This window comes from Danio rerio, chromosome 4, assembly GCF_052040795.2.
Source record: "Danio rerio strain M-AB ecotype USA chromosome 4, GRCz13ab, whole genome shotgun sequence".
Classification (NCBI taxonomy): domain Eukaryota; kingdom Metazoa; phylum Chordata; class Actinopteri; order Cypriniformes; family Danionidae; genus Danio; species Danio rerio.
In genome coordinates this window covers 45,575,399-45,601,854 of record NC_141024.2, presented here as the reverse complement: position 1 = coordinate 45,601,854, position 26,456 = coordinate 45,575,399, and the positions used below count along the sequence as shown (strand labels likewise).

Genomic DNA, 26,456 nt, shown 5'->3' with positions numbered 1-26,456 from the left:
TATTCTCCATTCCTCAAACCTATTGAGGATTTTTTTTCCTGCCTGGAGATGTAAAGTGTATGACCGAAATCCACACACACGTATATCCCTTCTCCAAGCTATAGCAGATGATGCTTTTCGTGACTGGATTCGCCATGCAAAGTGACATTTCCCCCGCTGCCTAGCCAGACCAGACCAAAACAGAAAAGAGGATGTAGACCATGTTATCTGCAACTTTGTGTTGGTTGTAATGTACACTGTGTACACTGTATTTATGGGGAAAATACAGTAAAATATATTTGGTATTTGTCTGTTTTGTATAAAAACAATATTCTGAAATATTTTACAAAGCACTTCTGTAGGCCTACTGTCTGTAGTACAGTCTATTCCAATTGTTTACACACAATTACTTGTACTTCAGACACAATAACTACAACATATAACTGATGCAACAAACCCCATGAACCAACTCTGCTAAACTACAAGCACAATTCCTGCTTTACACTCAAATTGCAAGTTTAAAACACCCTTTTTTTAAAACACTACAGACAAATCTCTGCATTTTGCACAGTTTTCATGCAGAAAATCTATTGTTTTCACGAGGAACACACTGTCATTCACAATTCTAAAGTCAGTTGTCCTACTTTGCATACTAACTCATCACATGAGTAAACACATGTCACACAGAATTGCAATTTAAAAATCAGAGCTCATCTGGTTCATAACTGGTTCTCGGCCAACTCATTTTTTTTAGTTGTTCATCTCCCTCTCCATATTTTCCATTCATCAAACCTATTGAGGATTTTTTTTCTCCCTGGAGATGTAAAGTGTATGACCGAAATCCACACACACGTATATCCCTTCTCCAAGCTATAGCAGATGATGCTTTTCGTGACTGGATTCGCCATGCAAAGTGACATTTCCCCCGCTGCCTGGCCAGACCAGACCAAAACAGAAAAGAGGATGTAGACCATGTTATCTGCAACTTTGTGTTGGTTGTAATGTACACTGTGTACACTGTATTTATGGGGAAAATACAGTAAAATATATTTGGTATTTGTCTGTTTTGTATAAAAACAATATTCTGAAATATTTTACAAAGCACTTCTGTAGGCCTACTGTCTGTAGTACAGTCTATTCCAATTGTTTACACACAATTACTTGTACTTCAGACACAATAACTACAACATATAACTGATGCAACAAACCCCATGAACCAACTCTGCTAAACTACAAGCACAATTCCTGCTTTACACTCAAATTGCAAGTTTAAAACACCCTTTTTTTAAAACACTACAGACAAATCTCTGCATTTTGCACAGTTTTCATGCAGAAAATCTATTGTTTTCACGAGGAACACACTGTCATTCACAATTCTAAAGTCAGTTGTCCTACTTTGCATACTAACTCATCACATGAGTAAACACATGTCACACAGAATTGCAATTTAGAAATCAGAGCTCATCTGGTTCATAACTGGTTCTCGGCCAACTCATTTTTTTTTAGTTGTTCATCTCCCCTTCCATATTCTCCATTCCTCAAACCTATTGAGGATTTTTTTCTCCCTGGAGATGTAAAGTGTATGACCGAAATCCACACACACGTATACCCCTTCTCCAAGCTATAGCAGTTGATGCTTTTCGAGACTGGATTTGCCATGCAAGGTAACAAGTCAGAAATCCTCATTTAACAATTGAGTCAGAATATACCTTAAAAAGCTGAAGCATTGAAGCAGGGATTTTGCTTCATTTGGACTCTGGACTTCTGCAAGGGTTCATCCAGGATTTGAACCAGGGAGCTCTCGCACCTTAAGCGAGAATCATATCCCTACACTGTTAAAAATTGTCCCGTTAAAAAACAGTAAAATACTGGCAGCTGCAGTTGCCAGCAATGTACTGTTATTTTACAGTATGTTGCTGTAAAAAAACATGGACTACATTGATTTACACAATACTCAAGTGAACTCATTTTGCTCACTGAAAGCAACTGCCTCAACTTGGTCAACTGCTGAATGAGTTTATGAAGTAATGTGCCATATATGCTTAGAAGCATACTTATAATGATAACTTATTTTAGTTAATTAGAAAAGTTCGGTTTAACTCTAATGTCTTATTTTTCACAACAGCACACATACATGTAAATCTGGAATCACCAGAGAGATTCTGACTGCATCAGCAACTAAACAGCCGCTATTTTTAAATAGAGAAACATACAGAATAACATCAGCAGTTCATTGTTCATCTTTAACTCATAAACTGGCTCTACTCTCCTCCACAACGGTGACAGACAGAAGAAATTTGCTTCAGGTTTTACAGTAAAATACTGTTTTTTCCTTGATTTAACAGTAATCTACTGGCAGCTGTGGTTGCCAGCAATATGCTGTTTTTTTACAGTCTACTTCCGTTGTGTAAATTAACAGTATATTACTGTTAAAATACATTTTTACACTGTGTTTTTACCTCTCACACCTTTAACCCTTTAAACCCCAGAGCATATACTTCAGTTTTAATTGAAGTGTCCACACTACTGAGTGTTCAAGAAACATGGAGCAAAGCTGAAGTAAATTCATTAATTAACTGACTAATTAAATGATAATTGAGGATTAACAATGAACAAATGAAGAAATACTGAAGGGAAAAAACAAGAACAGAACATACAAAACTTTAGCCACAGCTTTATAATGAAATAACCTGAAGAACAACAAATGATTAAATCATTTAAATGATCAGCGGATGATTAAACAACTCTACAAACATCATCACCAGCTACACTTATTACTTAATACATGTATTTTTGTATAACATCTACTAAAGTTCTTCTTGAGAAAAAGTGAAAGTTTTACGTCACCATCATGGAGAACAGAGTTTGCTTTAGTTGGGCTCTTAGCCCTGTCATATTTAACATTTATATATCTTGGCTGCTGCAATTGTTAAGAACTTTGTTTGAAAAGCTCCTTTGATGTGGCAAGCCAGCCAAAAACCTAAATAAGATCTGGTGATGTTTATGTTGCTATTATATGACAGAGTCTGTTCTCATTTAGTGTAATAAATTTTACTGCTCCTATTCAATGTTAAATCTATTGTTTTACATTATATGTCAATATGTGGCAATGATTTCTGGAAGTTTTTAAGATTATCTTGGAAAATAACACTGCTCTATGGTGTAAATCGCACTCAAAGAGACATCAATAATCAGCATATGAACCTCAATAATGGTGACAACAAATTTGACAAAATTTAACAAAATTAAAAGTTTAACTCACAAACAGGCAACTGAAAGTCTAAACATAAACAACAGCAGAATAAAACACAAATAAAGAAAACTGTTAGACCATTATACAACATTTATTTATACCGCAATGCATGCTGGGATATTTGTACAGTGCCACTCCCAGCATGCATTGCAGCATGAAACATTTGAGATGTTACCATTGTTGAGATACAAGGTCAGATTCATGAGGTCTGAGTGTGTATATGTCATAACTGAACTCTTTTTGTATGTTGTTTCTTAACTGTGAAGTAATTACAGAGGTATCTTTTCTGTTTTTACTTATTAATTAAATTAATACCTGCAACTAAGCATAAAATCTATTGCATGAGACCCTTCTTCTAGATTTACAACAAACCATTTATCAGAACTAATTTCAGACATATAGATTTCTCTATTTATTGACTTCCCAACTTTATTGCTATAGTACAAACGTTTTGTAAACTCTGTATTACAGCAGTTGGAAAGTCTTCTGAAATGAGTTCAAGGGTGAAGAGCCCAACTAAATCAGCCCCTCACTCCATTACGGTGACACAAAAAACACCTTCATTTCTGTTGGATCTCAATGAGAATAGTATGGAAGTCAAATCAGTCAGTAATAAGTGTGTGTCTGCTGTTGTTTGTGGAGTTGTTTAATGATCCTCTGCTTAGATTGAAGCTGTTTTATTTGATTTGATTTTATTTAATGTAACTCAAGTCACTGTTTGTATTTCTTGTTTATTTTCTTCAGTAATTGTAATTATTAACAGCAGGTGTTCATCAGTGTCTGAATTCACTCATTAGTGTTCATTAAAACTGTCAGGTGAACTATATTAGTTAACTAGTGTATGAAATAGTGAACAAGGACACAAAGTGTGATTTCAAACACAGACTTCAAAACATCGAATCTGAACTCTGTTAGCTCACAGTTTTCTGCAGTTGGTTACTTTCTCGAAAACAAAATGTTACCCAGAAAGCACTGTTTTTAACAGAATATTACTGTTTTAGTGAAAAAACATTATTTTACCGTAGAATCTGACCGTTTTTTAACAGCAATTTTTTACAGTGTAGACAAGGGATATGCCACTGCAAGATCGCACCGTACATGGCAAAACTATCTGCTGACAAACCAGCATTCTCAGAAAAAGGCCTCTGTGTAAGCCACAACGCCTTTACAAAACAGCGGACAACTGTAAGGGCTCAACCAAAATTTGAACCTGGGATTTCTCACGGCATGATTGAGAATCATACTCCTAGACCAGCAAGCCACTATGCAAGGAATGATTTATGTGGTGACACTATCTGGGGTCCGTTCTTCGTACCTCGCTTAAATGATCTAAGATGATTTGGCAGATCCTGGATCTTTTCATCTCGATAACTGATCTCTCGCTAATTTGGTTCTTCAAACAAGTTCGCGAATCAGATTAGAATGTCTGGATGAACTGATCTGAGATCGCTGCGTGTGTTGTGAAGGACAGATCTATCGATCCTCGAAATCATGATCAGCAATGCAACGATTGGCTGACGGCACATCAGCGTAATGACATCATCTGATTAGTATTCAATTATCCATGTGAGCAAAATTACATCAAACTAGCAGTAAACGGTTGGTTAAATTTGAAACGCAATAACCTTCCACATTTGTTGTGGGCTGCAGGCTTTACACTTTCATTTGTCAAGACAAGAGTATTCATCATGTATTTTAATGCATATCAGTGAATTTAGTTCTACATTTAGAGAAGATTTTCTTTATTAAAGTAGCCGGTTTTTTAATCAGTGTAAAGAAAAACTGGTTGTTTACAAAAGCATTTTAATATTGATAAGGCATCTGCAACTTTTATGAAGCATCAAATCACTGGCATATTAACTGTCAAAACATGTTTATGACTGCATAAATGTATTATTGCTTTTAAAAAAGTCACATATTGTGCATTTCTATTATACACAATTTGTACTAAAGTAATTTAAAAAGTTCTTGTCAATACATTTTCTCTTTGCACCACCAAGTGGCAGTCTTTGTACTTTTATTTCGAGGGTGTAGATTGCATAAGTTTTATTAATATGTATAACTTCATTTATTGTATTAGTAACTATAAACTATATATATATATATATATATATATATATATATATATATATATATATATATTTATATATATATATACATACATAGTTAAAATTATTTACCATTTTCCCAAGTATATATAACTACTACTGTAAGAAAATATTAGAATTCGGTACTTACTTTCTGTATTCACCTTATTCTCAGCTGTCGAGCAGGCGCTGACATTTAAATCTTTTTGTCTCGGACCTTCCGGTCACATTCACTTCCATTCATTTTTTGACGTTAACAACTGCTCGTTACGCTGCTTGATGTTGCAATTTAATATTTTCTTATTATATTATGCTACTTGGTCTGTGTAGTCATGCAAACATTTGTTTGTTGAGCAAGTAGTTTGGCCATTTTCTGCCGTTTATTATTCCTAGTCATTTCTCCCATAGGCGACTGAATCGGAAGTTCTAAGACAATCGCGAAAACAGGCGCACTTCAACATTTTAGAATAAGGTCAATTATCTTTGCTTGAACTGAGCCAATCTAATCCTATTTATATGAATTTAACCTGCTTCCGATCAGGTTTGACCTAGCAGAACTGTTGCTATGACAACAACTCTCAGATCAACTTTGAAGAACGAAACGATCCTGGATCGTGTTAAATCGTCAATATCTAAATACAGCTAACTGAGTAATCCACATACGAAGAACAGACCCCTGCTGACAAACTGGAATTCTTCGAAAGACGTTTTTATGAAAGACATAATGCCCTGTAAAACGCAGGACACCTGCAAGGGCTTGTCTGGGATTTAAAACCCCGGACCTCTCGCACACGAAACGAGAATCATACCCGGGGGTGTCCAAACTCCTGGAGTTTGTCCTGGAGGGCCGGTGTTCTGCATAGTTTAGCTCCAACTTCCTTCAACACACTTCAACTCCATGGAGCTTTCTAGTATATTTAGAAGAGCTTGATTAGCTGGTTTAGGTGTGTTAAATTGGTGTTGAAACTAACCAACCAAGTTTGGACCGAGTTTGGACACCCCTGCCCTAGACCAACGAGCCACTAAAGTGTTCACATTTTACATGCCGTCAGAAGTATCAAATAGTCAGAAATTTTTCTCTAATAAATCAAGGGCACCCTAAGCGGGAATCATACCCCTAGACCAACAAGCCACTGCAAAACAGCAACTTTACATGGCAACACTATCTGCCGACAAACTGGCATTCTCAGAAAAAGGCATCTGTGTAAGCCACAACGCCCTTACAAAACAGCAGACAACTGTAAGGGCTCAACCGAAATTTGAACCTGGGATTTGTCAAGGCATGAACGAGAATCATACTCCAAGACCAGCAAGCCACTTTGCAAGACATTTTTTATGTGGTGACACTATCTGCTGACAAACTGGAAATCTTTGAAACACCTTTTTATAAAAGCCATAATTTTGAACCCAGGACCTCTCGCACCAAAAGCGTGAATCATACCCCTAGAAAAACAAGCCACTAAAATCTGAAGTTTTCACATGGTATCAGAAGCAGCAGATAGTCAGAAATCAAGTGCAGAGAATTTGTAAGATGGAGGAAGAGAGTCTGAAACAATGGTGGATAGTCTATTGGGTGAGAGAGAGTGTAGGTTTCTGCGAAAGGCAACTTGTTTTGGAGTGTGTGGTGGCTCAGGAGTCCTGTGGATGTTGAGAGACAAAAGGAAATGATCCGATGTGTGTAGTGGAGTTACTAGTGTTTGATCAGTGAAGCAATGTCGAGTGTAAATAAGATCAGTAGCAGAAGTACGTGCTCTTTTGAGGTCAAAAGAGGCAAGCAGAGTCTGGAAGTCAGTAGCTTGAGGTTTTTCAATGTGGATGTTGAAGTCACCTAGTACCAACAAGGGAGTGTCATAAACAGAAAAAGATGAGAGAAGAACATCCAGTTCATCTAAGAAGTGACCTAATGTACCTGGTGGGCCGTAGATGACAACCACATTTATGTAGAAGGAGTGGATAATGGTGGCTGCATGGAATTCAAAGGAGCTGATCTTTGCCAGTGACTATCTCTGAGTAAATTTCCATTCTTTGGAAATCAGTAGTCCAGTTCCACCCCCTCTCCCTGTCTGATGAGGAGTGTGGGAGAAAGAGAAATTAGTAGAAAGAGTAGCATGTGTAGTAGCAGTGTCCTCCGGAATCAACCAGGTCTCAGTTAGAGCCATGAGATTATAGTCAGAATGTGTAGCTATGGAGGTAATAAAATCTGCCTTGTGAACAGCAGATTGACAATTTCAGAGGCCCACGGAGAGAAAGTTGTGAAATAGCAGATACATGTATTGAACAAAGGTTGTGATAATTATGCCTGCAGCTTTCCTCCCGTGCTTTGCGAGTGTTAGTAACAACAGGAATTAGTTAACACATAATAAAAGTGCAATGAAAACAATAATAAGTGCAAAGATTAAGTAAAATAAATAAATAAAGTACTCAGGTGCTTTGTCGGTGTCTTTGCTCGGTGGAGTCGCACAGGTAGAGTCAATGGTCTTTACACTCGTCGGTCTTCACACGCAGTGAGACTAGCTGCTTATATACACCCATGAGCGCTTGCTGATAGAATTCAGCTTGACATGCCTTGAAAGTTCCCACAATACAACAACAGAAACTAAGGCGAGGGGTGCAAAACCGACCGTGATCCACACACAAGCTCTTACAGTAACCAAGGAAACAGTGAGTAATCTTTCTAGCACTATACACAAACAACTGAAATCAAGTCTAAATGTACTTACACGCTGCTAGTCTCGTTGCTAAAGTGCTTCTCCTTATATGGTTGAACAAGCCATCCTACTTCCCTTACTTACTTACATTGTCTATCCATCCATCTATTTATTCATTTTGTTTAGTGAATGTGTTTTTTTAGGCTGACCTCAAAAAAATATAATAATTTTACTGCCATAATTTTAGGTGCAGGCTAGGACTGTCTCTGCCATTGGCAGATAAAGTTGCTTTTTTGGCTTCATAGGACATGGACCTTCAGCATGCAGTGGGACGGTTTGCTGCTGAGTGTGACATGGCAGGGAAATAAACAGCACCTCTAAGTCAGAAACCATGGTGCTTGGCTGGTAAAAAGGTGGCCATCTCCAGTTTGGAGAGTCTTTACCCCAAATGGAGTACAAGTATCTGCGTTTTTTTTTTTTTCCTTCATGAAAAATGGAATGTGAGATTAAAAGATGGATCAGTGCAGCAGTAGCAGTATTGCATTTGATGTGATTGTCTGTTGTGGTGAAGTAGCTGAGATGAAAGGCATTGTTCTAATTTTACCACTTAATCTAGGTTCCTACTCACATCTATGGTTATGACTAAAAGGACAAAATCTCGGTAACAACCGGACACATTTTGCAAAATGTTATGACCTGCTTGTTTGAGTTGCACCATAAAAGTGAGATGAGACAACAAAATAGCCTGAATGCAAATGATTTATTATGAAATGTAACTCAGAACAATCAATCAAAGCAACCAACAAATGTCTAGGCATAATAATGAAAATAAAGAACTTAGGATATAATCACAACAACACTTTAACTACATAATATAAGTAATGCAAAACAAAACCATAAAGTTAAAGAGTCAATGAGATGGCAGGTCTTGACATGTGGACTCCTGAGTAGCCACAGCGTCCAGGGGTAGCTAGCACAACAACTTTTATATACCCATTGATGAGTAATGCAGGCATCCAATCAGGATTTATCACATATTCCAATCTGGAGTCTTGGGATCATCACAGTGTATTATTATTGTAAAACTAAATACTTGTCGCTCTGCCAAAATCATCAAATATTCATCAAGTTTGTATTCTACTCAAAACAGTAAATGTAGTAAACTAGAAAGAATTTTGAATCTAAAAGTAAAGAAACTTTACTAATAAATAGATGATTTGTTTCTCATTTAGGGAGTCAAAGAACATCATCGAAAACAACACTAGCTACATGAATACACTGAAGAGTAGAGTACAGATGTATCCGCACCTGTACAATCACTTGCAAAAATATTTTAAGCAGCAGAGATGCTGTTTGCCAGATGTTTATAAAAACTGTTCTTCTCTCAGTTGCCATCATTGTGTTTACAGTAAACGCAAGGAGCGCAACACATTTCAACAAAATTTTCACAGAGGCACAACAAACACACAGACGCAGGGAGAAAGACAGTGACTGTTTACATGGACATCAGTAACTGACTGTTTAATGACAGTGGAATGTTTGATACTGCACATTGTATAAGAGAAAAAAAAAAACTGGATTTCTCGGTAACTGAGATGCACTCAGTATGTCAGAAAGCCATGTGCTTGTGTAGACTATCCTGTCAAAAAACGCGTTTACATGTTTACACTCAAGAGAGCAGCATTTACAGCAGATCCTTCAGTCCATAATATTGTATTGATATTAACGTACTGACTTTAAACAATTCCTTTTCTCCCACTTGTTTTGGCAACCCAACTAGTCGTCTCTCTGCCGTCTGAACACTCTATCAGGTAAAACAGTCTTTAAAGCTATCATACATATTAATGAAGTTGCCCCAAATACACAATAGAGCGCACTGATTGGTTTGAAAAAAGTCTTTCTCATGAATGAATGCAGTACACTCAGAGACAACATGAAATACTCCCAGGTACAGACAGACGGTCTACATGCTGGAATACACGCAAGGAAGTGTATGGGTAGAAAAGTCCAGTATGACTGCGGCTTAAGTGCATGTGAATGGTTTCTTTCCAGTGTGGATCCTCATGTGTTGATTAAGGTATGATGAGCGGCTGAAACTCTTCCCACACTGAGTGCATGTGAATGGTTTCTCTCCAGTGTGGATCCTCATGTGGTGATTAAGGTGTGATGATTGGCTGAAACTCTTCCCACACTGAGTGCATGTGAATGGTTTCTCTCCAGTGTGGATCCTCATGTGTTTATAAAGGGATGATGAGCAGCTGAAACTCTTCCCACACTGAGTGCATGTGAATGGTTTCTCTCCAGTGTGGACCCTCATGTGGTAATTAAAGTGTGATGAGCTGCTGAAACTCTTCCAACACTGAGTGCATGTGAATGGTTTCTCTCCAGAGTGGATCCTCATGTGTAGATTACGGGACCACGATAAGCTGAAACTCTTCCCACACTGGGTGCATGTGAATGGTTTCTCTCCAGAGTGGATCCTCATGTGTAGATTACGGGACCACAATAAGCTGAAACTCTTCCCACACTGGGTGCATGTGAATGGTTTCTCTCCAGTGTGGATCATCATGTGAATCTTAAGAATGTCTTTTCTTCCAAAACTCTTTCCACACTGAGTGCAGGTGAAACGATTCTTGTCTCTCCTTTTCAAAATACCATCAGTCTGTAAAAAAGTTTTTTCCTCAATTTTGACATGATGTTCCTCCTCTATACTCCCCTCGTTCTCTTCAATTATTTCTAAAATAATAAAAAAAATAAAACATTAGTTTTCATTAAGTCTTAAAGGGCACCAAGGTTACCCCTTTTTTCAGATTTAATATAAGTCTTTTGCGTCTCTAGAATTTGTATATAAAGTTTCAGATCAACATACCCATCAGATTTTTCATTATACCTTTTACAAGATGCTGTTTTATACTGATTTCCAGCAGGGGGTGGTTTTGTCGTACTGTGCCTTTAAGCCAAGTTCTGCCTGCCCACTGTTTCTACATGCCTCCTCCCTCAGCTGCGTCAGACAACAGACAGACTTAAAGGAAGAAGGTCTCACATAGCGTTTGTGAGAAACTACAGTAAGAACTAATCTTTACTAATCAGTATAGGGAAGTTGCCTTGATGAGTCACACACAATATCGTTACAAAAAGTTAACGCGTGCGCGCACACACGCGCGCGCACACACACACACACACACACACACACACACACACAGATACACACGCAGGCAGGCAGGCAGACAGACAGAGCGCACTTAGCTTAGTTAAGGCTAACCTCAAGTACTGTGTGGATATCTTTTAAGCTAATGTACAAAGTAAACCTGATTTAACTTCCACAAACCGGGATTGAAGCGTCTTCTTTTATAATTGTTCTGACACGCGGCTGTGCTGATGAAGTAAAGCTGAAGTAAAACGCTGTAATTAATTACACACATACTCTGTTTTAAAACACTTTAAACATGTGAAACTTACTCTTAATCACATTTGATGATGATTGCTGATCCTAGCGAACAGAACAGACCTTTTATTCCCGGTTGCTCTGCTTATGTCTGCCTGGTCTTGTTGACATATACACGCGACTACCGGAACATGTTAATGCGCGCAGCTGTCAATCAATTTGGTGGGCGGGGGGAATCGCACACCTACGTAATGGTGCGATCGATTTGAAAACAGCTCTAATTGGCAGACCCTTTTTTTGTAGTTAAATTGAAAAAAAAGGACTGGGTGTGTTCATATCACCCCAGTATGACGGTCGATACACTATACCAACACACAGATCTGTCCAAACAGCTTGAAAAGTAGATTTTTTACCATAGGTGCCCTTTAAGTCATCCTTATTTATCTAGTGCTTTTACAATGTAAATTGTGTCAAAGCCACCTAACATAGAAGTTAAAGTAAATTTAAACTGTCAGTCCAGTTTTCAGAGTTTCTTACATAATTGATCATAAAAGTCATTTTGGTCATATTGATCAGACACAGATTTGAAAGCTGTAAATGGCCTATTTTTATTCCTATATATTCACAATTACAACAAAATGTTTTTCTAAAATGTGTAAAGCAGACAGGGAATACTTGTATATTCTATGCCTGACTGGTAAACACACCAGAAAAAAAGGTTATTGGGAAATAGCTGAACAAACAGCTGAATTTTTGCCTTGCAGACATGAGACATGCCTGTCAGCATCTGCATAAAGCAAGGGTTCTCAACCTTTTGCAAGCCGGGCCCCCCCAAAGCCGGTTTATTGCAGCTAGGGCCCCAGTGACTCAGAGAGGGTACAAGGACCTTAAATTTTAGAGGCTTGCTTAGCTTCTCGAAGAGGAATCAAACAAATGAGCGCTTTCTAAAGTCTATGAGCACAGCACACACAAATAAACTAAATTGACATACTGCAGTTAAATTTCGAAATGTGTTTTTTTTTTTATATATTTATAACATTTGAATACAGTTCAGCAACATACATCACACAACCTGACGACAAAGGGAGCTGACAATTGAACATCACTAAATTTACCATCACCTCAAGATTAAACATTTTACACTGATTTCATACAGGGTTCATACAGACACAATCTAATGAAAATCAAAGACTTTTAGGCACTTTTTCCAGCATCTACTTTTATTTTCGAAACTGACATGCAATGTATTGACCACCAGAAATGTATTCTCAGCAACCCATAAAAACATTGCATAGGAACTTTTAGCAAATTATTGTTATAATTAAATAAATGAGGTAGCCTTCCCAGTATAAAATAACAGAAGCAGACCTAACTTTATAGCTACAGCTCGGCAGAGTCAGCACAGGTATAAAAACAGGTGGTTTTATTCCTGATGAGAATATTTATTGTTGTCAGACTTCACTCTCACATAAATACACCTAAATAAATCAATCAAAACTCATAGCTAATCAGGATAGCCTGTGCGTGTAGGGGGAGAGTCAGAGGAGGGGAAGGTCAGTAAAAATTAGCATAAAAAAGGGAGTGTCAGTTTCGGGCACGTGCTGATTTTCACAGAGGCAAAACAAACACACAGATGCAGAGGAGAAAGTCAGTGACTGTGTTTACATGGACATCAGTAATCGAATTATTTGCCAAATTATTAAATGGTGGATTTTAATTGCAGTTTGGCTCTTTCATTCAGGAATTTCATTCGTGTCCGGTGACAAACGAGATATTTGATTTGAGGAATTGCTGGAAGCGTGTATCTTTCATGCAATGTTTGTTGCAAACAAAAAAAACCTCCACATTTCTCTAACTTAGATGCACTTGGTAGGAAGCGTCAGAAAGCCATGTATGTTATTATAGTCACAAAATGCGGGTGTAAGTTTTATTGTGGTGCTATCATGTTTACAGTGGATTTTTCAGTCCATAATATTGTATAGATATTATCGTACGGTAAACTTTATTAACTTTATCAACCATTTGACTAAGGTCTGTCTTTAAACACTGAAAGAGTACTGCTGACGAACTAACATTGCCTCTGAATAAACAAACAAAAACCACTGGTCGCTCACTTAACAAATCTGTAGAGACAGGACAATCAACACATACTGGAGCTCTGTCTTTTATTAAAGGAGACGAGCAGGATTTCACCAGTTTCAGATGAGAAAAGCTCTCGGGTAAAAAATGTTCCTTAGACATACATTTCTGTCACGCGTCGCGTGCAGCATAATCCACACGCGAGTCCAGCTACGCTATCATAGAGGGAAAATAAAAACAAAACCTTCACTGCAGCAAAGTATAAAACGCAACACTGACGACCCGAATCTCCAAATATTTCTTGTTCTCCCACTTGGCAACACAACGTGGCGTCTCTCTGCCGTCTGAACACTGTACAGGTACAAACAGTCTTCGAAGATATCATGCACATTAATGAATTTTACTCAGAGACATCATAAGGTACTTCCAGGTAGATGTTCAGTCTGCATGCTGGAATACATGCTAAGATCTCATGGCTGTGACGCAGCTTAAAAAATTCATTTTAAACCGGAAGTACGAATTTGCTCAAAATAACGCAAAAACAACCAATTTTCACTTTTTAGTGAAATATGTGTGTCCTAATAGTGTTTTTAGCAGTGTGGGACACATATACGACTGTCAACAACTCAAAAAATTAGTTTTGTTGTTTCGTGACCCTTTAATGTCAGAAGTAGAGTATGGTGGTATTGTTATTTTGGACCATTGTCCAGTCTCACTAAAACTATGTTTTCCAGGCAATGTAATCCCCCAATGTACATGGCGGTTTAACTCAAGACGATTGGCAGATGACGATTTTGTAAAATTTATTGATGCTCAAATAGATTTCTACTTTGAGACAAACAAATCCCCAGAGATAAGTTAAAGCATCCTATTGGATACTCTGAAAGCATATATAAGAGGACAGATTATTTCAGATCAACGTAGTGCAAATAAAACAATGTCAAAACGGCTTACAGAGATTATGAATAAAATACAATGGATCAGCTACACCCAACATCACCTTCTGAATAACTCCATAAAGAAAAAGACTTCTTCTGCAAGTAGAATATGACTCCTTGACAAGTGAAAAGGCGTTATGAACGAGCTGGCAGGTTATTGTGTTACCAACTGAAATGATCCTCAGCAGTTGGTTTTATAGTTGCAGCTCTGAGGTAAACAAAATTGAAAGTAATGAGGGTTTTTACTTTAATTTTTTGGAATTACCATCTGTGATTCAGATCAGTTGGCATCAGAAGGAAAATAACACCTTCTGAAATTGAAAATGCAATCCAAAAAATGAACACAAGAAAATTGAAAACTCAATCTGGCCCTGGTGGCTTCCCAGCTGAGTTTTATAAGAAGTTTACTGTCACGCTTACACCCCTGTTGTGCAAGGTATTTGCTGAAGCTCTTGTCTCGGAATCACTCATCCTCTTTATGACATCGGCTGCTCTAACAGTACTTCTTAAAAGGTAAAATGATTTATTTAAATGTGAATCTTATCGTCCGATCAACTTAATCTGCTGTGATTATAAGATCCCGGGGTGTTTCTAGAAAACCTAGTAAGAGCTTGTTTGTCAAGCCAAGATGTGTCTGATTGCCGTCGGAACTAAACTTTGCAGGACACCGGACCTCCATGACTGAGTTTGGACATGCCTGCTCTAGGGGAACGAGACAGGGCTACCCTCTGTCCCCTCTGCTTTTTGACATTGCCCTTTAACCTCTTGCAATCGTAAAGAACTCAGATAGCTTGCAAAGAGTTTTCAGAGAGGGACAAGAACATAAGTTCCTGCTATATGCTGATGATCTTCTTTTTATGTCAAATCCAGATACATGTATTTCAAAAGCTCTTACAATAATTTCAGAACTGGCAAATGTTTCTGGATACATAGTCAATCTAGCAAAGTGTCTCCTTTTCCCTATCAATGATAGAGCACAGCAAATGTCCTTCCAATCCTTTCCATTTTTAGCAAGTCCTGATAAATTTGTATATCTGGGTGTGAGTGTGACACGCAAATATAAGGATTTGTTCAATAATAATTTTAAAACAACATTAGACAAAGCCAAATGAGACATGGCATGGTGGTCAATCCTTACTTTATCTTTGGATGGGAAGATCAATTCCATTAAAGTGGCAATACTACCAAAATTTCTGTTTCTATTTTTAGACTGTGCCTGTTTTTTTTTTTTTTTTGTCAAGTCATTTTTCAAGAAGTTGATTAACATATTTTCTGGACTATAAGATTCTACTTTTTCCCTAGGTTTTGACCATGAGGCTTATATAAAGAAGCTGCTATTTTGTGGATTTTTCTTCCACCGCTAGGGACGCTCTGATCGGAATTACTGGTAGAATAAAAAATAAGATAGACGAAAAATCAATGCAAAGAAAAATAGACTGCGCTACTTTTTCTTTAGCAGATAGAACACGCATGACAAATTACTAACTGGAAACTATATTCAAATCCTTGCCCCTTCATCATGGAAACCACACAAAGAAGTTCATATGATGCAAGTTAAGTTGAAGGCCATCGGGCTTGCTACCCAGGAAGGAAACTGCGCTGCTGCACGCAAGCTTAGCATCAACGAATCTATGGTGAGGCGTTGGAGGCGGCAGCGGGAAGAGCTCATGCAATGCCAAAAGTCAAGAAAAGCTTTCAGAAGACATAAAAGCAGTTGGCCTGAACTTGAAAATGTCCTGGAAGACTTGGTGAACACACAGAGAGCATATGGCCGAGGTGTGTTCACTGTACAGATCAGACTGAAAGCCAAAACAATCGGCTTCAAAATGAACATTGAAGGTTTCAAAGCTGGGCCGTCATGGTGTTTCAGATTTATGAGACGTAAAAACCTGTCCAATAGAGCACGGACCACTCTGTTAGCAACTCCCTCCTGACTATCAGGAAAAAGTTGAAAACTTCCATAAATTCGTTGAAACAAAGATACAAGAGAACTTCCGGACCAGACAACATCAATAATATGGATGAAGTACCTTTGATGTTTGATCTGCCTCTGACCAGGACTGTTACCAAGACAGGTGCATCATCCGTGTTGTTGAAAACAACTGGCCATTAGAGAACGCACTTTACCTGCGTTCTGACATGCACGGCATCCGGACAAAAAATTCCACCAATGGTGATTTTTAAGCTCATAACTACGCCCCAAAGAACAACTCCCGAAAGGAATAGTGGTCAAAGTTAACGTCAAAGGTTGGATGGTGGAAGGCCTAATGAAGGAATGGTTAATGATGTGCTACGGTAAGCCGATTTTTTCACCGGAAAAAAACGCTGCTTGTTTTGGATAGCATGAGGACCCACATCACAGATTCTGTGAAAGCAGCGATCAAGAAAACAAACTCCATTACAGCTGTGATTCCTGGAGGTACAACAACGTATTTGCAGCCACTTGACATCAGTGTGAATTGGGCATTTAAAAGGTGCACTCTGGGTTGAGTGCGAGACTTGGATGACAAGTGGTAAAAAGTCTTTCACAAAAACTGGCCGCATGCAAAAAGCATCCTTTTCTGATGTCTGTCAGTGGATCCAAACAGCGTGGAGTGCTGTCAAAGAATCCACCATTACCATTGGGATCCGAAAGGCTGGACTGCTACGCGAAGAGAGCGGTGCACTTTCAGAGCTAAATTTACTAGAGGATGAAAGCAACACAGAGATTGAGACTGATGGAGACAAATGTGACGAAGCGCTTCTGAGGCTGTTCAACTCCGACACTGAAGAAGATGAATTCATGGGTTTCAGCAAAGATGATTAAAGTGACTTGTGGTTTCAAACACAAGAGAAATAAAGGTGAATAAATACCGTTTTTTTATGTTCTGTTTTTATCAGCAAAGTTGCTGCCGTGTTAAAAGGCAATGTTCAGAAAGAATCTGTTCAGGTACATACATACATGTACAGTTTCAGTACAAAATCGTTCTGTACATGCAGTAAATTTCAAATTTTTCAACATAGATATCTGCGGCTTATAGCCCGGTGCGGTTTGTATAACTTTTTTCTTTTTTTTTTTAAATAGCGCGCATGTGGCTTATATACAGGTGCGCTCTATAGTCCAGAAAATATGGTAATTGTATTTTTACATTTCTCTAGGATAAGAAAATTCTTTGCATAAGAAAGGAACTCTTGGAAAAAAGAAGGAAGAGAGTGGATTGCCAATGCCAAATTTCTGCTCCAATTTTGTTAAATCCATTGTTCCCCCCCTCTCTTATAGATTCAGCGTTCCAATGATGATCTAGGAAGGGAGTTAACTGTGATAAGAACCTGTTAAAAGATGCCATATTTATCTCATTTCAACAGTTAAGAACAGACATTGAGATTCCACACTCTAATTTTTTAGGTACCTTCAGGTCTTTGGTTTCGTTAAAAAAACTTCTCTCCTTCACTGAACCAACCAAAAGCATGCTGTATAGATGAATTGGTAAACATGAACCCATATCAAAAAGGTGTAATGTCCATGTTATATGAAGTGATCCAAAGAACTGCCTCCACTTATTAGACATGGTCTTCTTCAGTTTAAGGTGCTTCATAGGCTTCACCTATCTAGGCGCAAGCTGGCAAAAATGTATTCAGGGTCAGATTCATCTTGCCCCAGATGTGGTTTGGAGCCAGCAGATCAAAGTCATATGTTCTGGGGATGCCCTAGATTACATCATTTTTGACCAATATTTTTAGATAATTTTCATCTAAATGTAATAAAGATATGGATCCTAATCCTTTGATCTCAATTTTTGGTACAGTGGCAAAAGAAATATACCTGTCAGCTAATCACGTCGAAATCATTGCCTTTTCTTCTTTACTGACCAGACACCTGATTCTTCTCAGGTGGAAAAAGAAGAAACCTGCCATCCCGCAATCATTGGATATTAGAAGTGTTATCACATCTTTAACTCGAGCACCTTAAGTACACCATCCGAGGCTCTACAAAAAAAGTTTTATGAGGTTTGGCAGCCATTCCTATCCTACACTGAACGCTCAGGGGTTATTATATCCTAAGTGAGAGTTTATCCCTAATTTCCTGATTTGTTTTACCTATTTTTATTTTTCCCTTTTTCTTTATGGGGTATGAGTATGTCTGTAGCAATGTACCATGTTAATTTGTTGTTTAATTTGTTTGTTGTGGAAAAATCGTAGACTTTTAAAAAATCAATAAAAATATTTGAATAATAAGAATGTAAGCAGTACTAAATAGTTTTTTGAACAAGTAATAATCCCATTAATCTAGTTATAGTACATGTTCCTGTTGAAGGTCTGTGAATTTAAGCTATTTATTCATTAAAGAAGGACAAGCCATTCTCATACGTGACTTTGTTCTTTGAGTGACTGAAATGTAGGCAATAGCTACACAGCAAATTCATTGGTGTTAAATTTCAAGTGTTGTGGTCATTCAGAGTAAAGTGTTAAAATTCTAGAGTTAGATAAAGGCAAAATAACCCTCTCGGCGTTAGAAGCTGATTTGCCTCCTTGTCACACAGAGTAACATGTATCTACCTTTGAAGAAAACCCTTGTATTAGAGAAACTAATCAGAGTGTCTGAAATCTCGCGACACCCTCATTCACCTGGCCCTTAAATTAGTCAATTAGTTTAGTCCACTAGACAGAGGGAATGACCACAAATAAGTGAATTCAGACAGCTGCTGTTGAACACCTGCTGTTAACAAGCACAATCACTGAAGGAATAAGAAATTGAAGGAAGAAATAAAACTACAGACAATAAAACAGACAATAAAACTACAGCCTCACACCAAACCAACTGAATTAAAACAGAGGATTAAACAACTCCATTAAATAATAGCATAAGCAGCTTCACTGATTACAGTTTGACTTCATTTCTGTAAGAATATTTGACAATGAACAGAGGTTTATATTTTTTTTATTAAAAATATTTCATTTGACCTCACCATCATAGAGATCAGAGGCTGCTTATTTGAGCTCTTGAAGCTTTACTCTTATATCCAAATGTTTCTCTGACTGCTAAAGCTGTGTTTCTAAAACCCATTAGCTATAGCAAGAAAGATCAAGAGAAACTATACTGTTTATGCTTAATTGTTATAGATTCAATTTCAGGTGTTTATTAAGTTGATTCATAAAGATATTCAAATATAGTTGTATTTAAACTGCACGGGACAATACTACTGGCAGTTTGCTGCTCTTCATAGAAAGTTCAACAAATAATTAGGATGCAATTAATAATTAGACTGTCATGCACTAAACATTCAAGCTCCAGCTGTTCATTATGACACACTGGCATCAAGAATCAGGATATGAACCTCAACCGTGGTTGCTAAAAAAAAAAAGCTGCATAGTTCATGCCGCAATGCATGCTGGGTGCCTGCATAGTAAAAAGCTCCCAGCATGCATTGCAGCATGAATAAATTATGCAGCTTTATGTTCTTACAATCTCTTTCTTTTCCTGTATTTTGTGTTGTTTTTGGGAGGTGATATTTCAGTAGAGTGTTTTTTTTACTTGATTTTTATTTTTTTGTTTGTCACCATTATTGAGATTCAAAGACTAATTGTTGATGTCTGTGTGTTTTTAAGTTCTGCCATAGATCAAACATTCTCATTGTAAATATTGGTTTTATTTTATATTACTGGAGTTTCAGTGGTTTCATTTATGTATATTATTTATTTCTCACACATAACTATGATACTGAATTTAAAAACAAGCTTGAATGTATGGCCGTGTTATCATATCTGACACTTTAATTTTCTTTTGGCTTTTCATGCTACATGTTTAAGTAGTGTGATTAACACTAACTAAAGCAGCCAAGATTTAAGACATTTAAGGCAAGCAGTTGAAGAGCCTGGCTAAAGCAGACTCTGTCCTCCATCATGGTGACTTCAAATGAACAACAGAAATTTCATTAAGAGCTTTTGTTCACATGACAGAAATCAAGTCAAAGGTCAGTAATAGGTGAAGCTCCATGATAAGTTGTTTAATTTGATGAGTTTTTTTTAAAGATGTTGAAAAATAACATTTTTTATTGTGCAATTTGTTTTATTTTTATTGATTATTATTTTATTTAGAGTTTTTTTTTTCTCAGTTGATTTCATCTTTGGTTTTAGCTTGTGTTTTTCTGTCCTTCAGTGATTCTGCTTGTTAACAGTTGTTCATCAATAATTCTCAATCCTCCTTTAATTAGACACTTAATTGTCTCATTAACTTCATCACTGTCTGAGTGTTCAGCCCTCTGTAGTGAGGACACTAGTGAGGATTTTGCTCTGGAATTTAAGGCTTACGTGTGTTCGAATGAAAAATACAGACTATGGGATGTATTTTTAACAGAAATATTCTGGAAACTGAATTTACAAATGTAAAATGTTGAAAACAGCAGATTACTGGCAACCACTGCTGCCAGTATTTTGACATACATTTAACAGATATTTTACACAATAAGAGTTTGCTAATTAACACTCTGGGTGTTAAAAATTTTAACACTTTCAAAAATGTTATTTTAACACTTATAGTGGTTCCCATATAAACACTGAGGGAGTGTTAATTTTAACTCTAAGGTTGCTAAATCTACCAAATCTAAAATTTGCAGTGTGAGATCGATAAAAAATACAGACTGTTGAATGTGCTTTTAACAGAAATATTCTGTAAACTGAATTTATGAATGTGAAAAACAGCAGATTACTGGTAACCACAGCTGCTGGTATTTTTCCGTAAAATCTAAAAATGAAAAAAAAAGAAAGAAAAACAGCAAAACGGTTTTTGTGTCACCATTGTGGAGGATAATAGCGTCTCTGTTCAAGTCCAAGATGAACTGAGAAAATTTGATGTTATGCTGCATCTTCTTTTGTTTAAAGGTAACTGTGTAGTTACTAATGCAGTCAAAATCTGTTCGCTAATTGCAATCACACATAAACACATTATTGCATCTAAAGACTGTACATTTTTGTGCAGTAAGCTATGATTTTGTAAACTGAACATTGTATTAGTTCATGAAATATGGTTATTTTTTGTAAATTTATACAGTTATATAAAACTTCCATGTTTTTCACAAAAAGGTTCTGGCAACCACAGCTGCTGGTATTTTTTCGGAAATGTAACAGATATTTTACACAATAAGAGTTTGCTAATTAACACTCTCTTGGTGTTGGCAATGTTAACACTTTCAAAAGTGTTATTTTTAACACTTATAGTGGTTCCCATATAAACTCTGAGGGAGTGTTAATTTTAACTCCAAGGTAGTTAAATCTACTATCTAAAATTTGCTGTGTATGTTTCCATCCAAAAATGCAAATTAAATTTATTTGCAAAACTGGAATATCACAAAAAATATTCAAATAAATTAGCGTTTCCATCCAATGAATCAAAGAAAACAAAATCGTCACTTCCTGATTAACTAGCGTGAAATATCAACAGTAAAAACAGAATTTACTGCAGTAGGAGAAGCTACATGAATCTTTTCTTTATTTAATAAAAGACTTTCACATCAGAGGATAATGCCGACACACAATGAACACGTGGTGGCGTTTGAAGCAATGAGATGTGGAGAACAGACGCTCTTGACTAGCTCCAGACACTCTGGAGGTCATTAATAATATAATAACATTAATACTTAAACGGTTGAGGTGTTTTAGAATGACCAAAACTGCATTTCTCATATTTTTTAAATGTCTGGGTAAACAGACACTTTTTCCTCTTTGAACACAAAACATTTTCTTTTGAGAAACTTTTTAAATAATTTGGAACAGTAAACATGTCAGGCATGTCATTCAATTGAATCCTTGACTTCTGCTGTCTTCTTTTGTTTCAAAAACACAGATTTCTTTACAGTTTGAAACAGCATCTTTGGATATCTTTTCTGCTGGAGATGCTGTTGTCCTTAAAACAAAATGTAAAAAAAAAAAAACTTACATATACAGATGAACGGTACAGCAGAAAATATTGGCGGTTTTAAAACCTTGACTTTTTTCAAACTGCGTTATACCTTGAAAACAGTTATTGTCCTACACCTCAGCAGCACAACACTGTTTTTAGGATCTAAAAATGTATTCTTTAAAAAAAAAGTCTCAAGCAAAAAGATTCCAATTTCAATGTCTGCTGGTACTTGAAGGATATGGTCAATATTCTGATGAACTTTACACTCAAATGTTTGCATATGATCAGCATGCTGTAATCCATTTCTTAAGCAACAAAAGTAATTTTAGACTAGTTTGTTGGCCAGTTGTAGTCAGTACAATGCTAAACGTTATTGTTCCACTATGATTTTATTGTTTTGTCTCACGTCGTCCCGCAACAACAACATATAGTTTAGAATACAATATTTTATAATAATTAATTAATTTAGTGTCCATTTCATTCAGCATATTTCAAATTAGGGGCATCCACATTTTCTGACATACTTTAAATCAGGGTTTCTACAGGTGTCACCAAGTTAAATTTAAGACTTTTTAAGACATTTTTTAAGACCATTATGAATGAAATTTTAGATTAAGGAATTTTTCAAATGCCCCAGATGAAAAAGATTTTTATTTGTCCTATCAAAAAATATAATATAAAATATTTAATAATACAATAATAAATCAATAATAATAATAACAATAAAATATTTTACATATTTCTTAGCAAAAGATCTTAAATATTGTGTAAAAACAAGAGAGCTCTACTTGGATCCACACTTTTTTTTTCCAAAATAAACTTTCTTTAAAATAAAAAACAAATTAACAAATGTTTTACTAACTATAATAACTATACTAAACTATATTATAACTATATAAACTATAATAAACTAAATCTATGCACAACAATCTGTCCAGGTCGATGTCAACAGCAGAAAAAACATAGAGCACGTTTAAACAAATGAAGCACGAAAATAATTAAAGCATTATGATAAACAGAGTTAAAATGACCTTTTTGAATGAAAGGTTAAAGGTTTTATTGAGATGGATTGTTGGTGATTGTATGGGTTTCGGCCAGATTAGGTAGCAAAACATGAAAAAAGGAAAATGAAGACTTGTTTTAAAAAGATTTAAGACCTACAACACAATCTTTCAGTAAATTTAAGACTTTTTAAGGCCTAAACTTTTAGGTTTTTGAATTTAAGACATTTTAAGACCCTGCGGCTATTAAATAGGGAATAGTCCTGGTAATTAGTTATTATAATAATGATGATGTAATTGTAGATACTGTCTGTGAGAACTAGTAACAACTACTACAAACAAGTTTAAACCCATAAAGAAGTTGATGAAAAAAGGGAATTGTGATCAACGTGACATATGCAAATGGAAAGTACTAAGCCAACACTGTCACTGTTATAGCAGATATCTTTTATGAGAATACTGTAGGTCAAATATTGTCAGCTCAGTTAAACCTTTTTATTTATTGTTTTTATTTGTTTTATATAGTGCCAGTGCTCAAGGACGCTTTACAAACAGTAGGAGAACAAGAAAAGCAATAACCTTAAGAAGGTAGAGAAAATGGGAGACTAATAATACATAAAATAATGACAAAAGACATGAGAACAAGTTACAAATGAAACTCATTCCTTTTTTTCAATGAGTGCTTATGTGAATTTAGGAGAACTAGGCAGCACACTCAGGACTGCAAGATGGATTTAATTTAGTATTATTATTAAAATATATCTGAATGAGGATCAAATGACTGAGTTGGTGTTTGAGAATGAAAACCAACCTGTTTGTTCCTGTAGATCGTCCTGTTTGACTGTGAATGTTTCTTCAATCTTCACATCTTCACTCTCCTCTTTAATAAACGCCATCTTTATAACAGTGTGGAGATCAGTCGCTTCAGCAGGAGTTTTTCTGTGTTTAGACACTTTATCCTGTTTAAAATGAACAACACAATAAAAAATGTCCTGTTTAAAAAAAATAAAACAATGAACAGAAACAAAATAACTTCTCTTCAACACTTGCTTCAACAGTTTCCTTATATGAGAGTCATTAACAAACAGAAATCAGGTAAGTCTGAGCAAGAAACAATAGACACAAATGAGCCGATTAAGACTAGTACTCCATTTCTTATATATAGTGATGTATACTTCGAATAGAATGTCATTATGCTATTTAATGAATTAAACCTTCATTAAAACACTTATTACACACTTTACTGTTGCTTTATTCAAACTTTAACAAATGTTGTTAATTATTTTCTTTGTTTTATTTATTTAATTGTCTGCTTGCAGCAACGCTGTAGCACTTATTTGCACAAGACAAGAATTTCCTCTTGGGAACAAATAAAGTTTATCCTATCTTATACAAACAATAGACCTTACTGTGAGTAAAATAATACTTCTTTGTATAAACGGTTAAAATAATATTGTCCACAGCAGGTACATTTAGCATTAAACGAACAACCTGAAATTTTAATCAGTCGGTTTACATCTGTGTAAAAGCTTTAAAAACAAACCTTTCTCCAGTTGAATCACAGTGTGGGAGCGGCGCAGCCTTATGACATCACACCACCATGCCACAATAAAAGTCTTTTTTTCCCCATTTATTCTTTATCATGACTTATTGATACATTTCTCCCTCGTTTTCCACTTTATACTTTATCTGCTTTCTGTTTTGTACTTGTAAGACCATCATTTATGTTCATTGAATAAACCCATGTACCCCCGCTAGATCTTTGCCTTCAGGTTGGTAAGAGGTTGCATTTTCTTTAAACGATTGCATTTCTTCATCCATAGCTTTAACCCATTCACTTGCATTCACTGATGTTACCACCTCTTTGTATGTTTGAATGGGGAAACATCAAATTCTCCAAAATTACCTGCCAGGTTCCAACCTATATATGTAATAGGTTGAAACTTATTTGGGCTACAGTCCATTTGTCAGAATAAAAACAATATTTATAACCAAATAAACAAACAAACAAACAAACAAAAAAACTAAGCAGTTGTGAAGAAGCTTTTTAAAATGACTGAAGAACTTAATACACTGTTGAACAATGCATCCACACATGTTTAGATTTTACATTTTACAATGTTAGCATTCAGATATTATTTGAGTGTAAATTCAGAATGTGCAACTCACCTTTCCAGTCTTTAATGAAGAAGTGGGATGAGAAAAGGCATCAGTGGGTTTTTCTTTGTATGTTGTTGTTAGTAATAATCCCAATGTAGGAATCTAAAATTATAGTTTGTCCTCCAAAGTTGTTTTCTTATAGCAAAATAAGCCAATGAAGATTCTTTTAGGAACCCAGAATATATAGATGCAACCATGCTGAGCTACTGGATCTGGAATGTGATTGGATAAGACTCAATTGGCCCCCATTAATGCTGGTATAAAGATGCAAATGAGCAATGGGGAGCAGTGAAGACTCAAGACACATTACTGTAGAGGATGGGGAGTTCAGCAGCTTTACAAACCAGTTTTACAAAGAAATAATGATGTATTGGGAAAATAAGTTGACTTAAGCCATCATCATTTGTTTTGTTGCTGTTGTTTTATAGTACTATTGATGACAGCTTTTTATTATTTTGGCTGCTGCATTTTGTAGTTAATGTTGATACACTTGTGATATGTAACACATTTCAATTATTTTTTTCCCAAGCCTGGTTAAAAGGTAGTGCAAGAGTTGTGTGTTGTTTTTGCAGAAGCTTCTCAGAGTCTCTTGGCTGAAGTCTTTGTTTAAAGATGCAAATGATCATTGAAGACTTAATTCATACCGATTTCTCAATACACACAACTACATTCACTTATATAATAGTTATAGAAGATTTATACTATTATACTGTGATATATTATCATTCATTAAAAGAAACAATTTCTGAACTTTAGATTGAGGTTTTATTTGTGTAAAGGTCAGTCAATACATTGACATGAGCTAACTATTAGCAATGTTTTAGTTATTTATTTATCACTGAACTTGTTTTTATGTGAGCTTAGAGGCCTTTATTTCTCTTAAAGCACATGCAGCTCATTACTGACTTTTGTAATAGTTAACACACTCTTAACAGATCATTTTTTTCTTTACAAAAGTGTCTTCAGATTTTAACTATTAAAATGTAACTTGTTTCTGTGCCAATTTTTTTCTTTTTTTGCCTCTTATTCACCTGGTATGTATTAAAGATG

The 26,456-nt window shown here is 36.1% G+C and overlaps 1 protein-coding gene across 2 annotated transcripts; it reads right to left on the bottom strand.

Annotated features, from left to right (window-relative positions):
* Positions 1-8,708: 8,708 nt before the first annotated feature.
* Positions 8,709-25,562, bottom strand: LOC148681612 (uncharacterized). 2 transcript variants are annotated; one of them, XM_088650742.1, is made up of 3 exons: positions 25,416-25,562; positions 24,058-24,205; positions 8,709-10,703 (listed from the first exon to the last, which is right to left on the bottom strand). In XM_088650742.1, the coding sequence occupies exons 2-3, from the start codon at positions 24,140-24,142 to the stop codon at positions 9,991-9,993; spliced, it is 798 nt and encodes a 265-aa protein (XP_088506868.1). In that variant the 5' UTR covers positions 24,143-24,205; positions 25,416-25,562; the 3' UTR covers positions 8,709-9,990. The 2 variants fall into 2 exon arrangements, with proteins under 2 accessions (XP_088506868.1, XP_088506867.1); XM_088650741.1 differs by lacking the exon at positions 25,416-25,562 and adding an exon at positions 24,790-24,832.
* Positions 25,563-26,456: the final 894 nt, after the last annotated feature.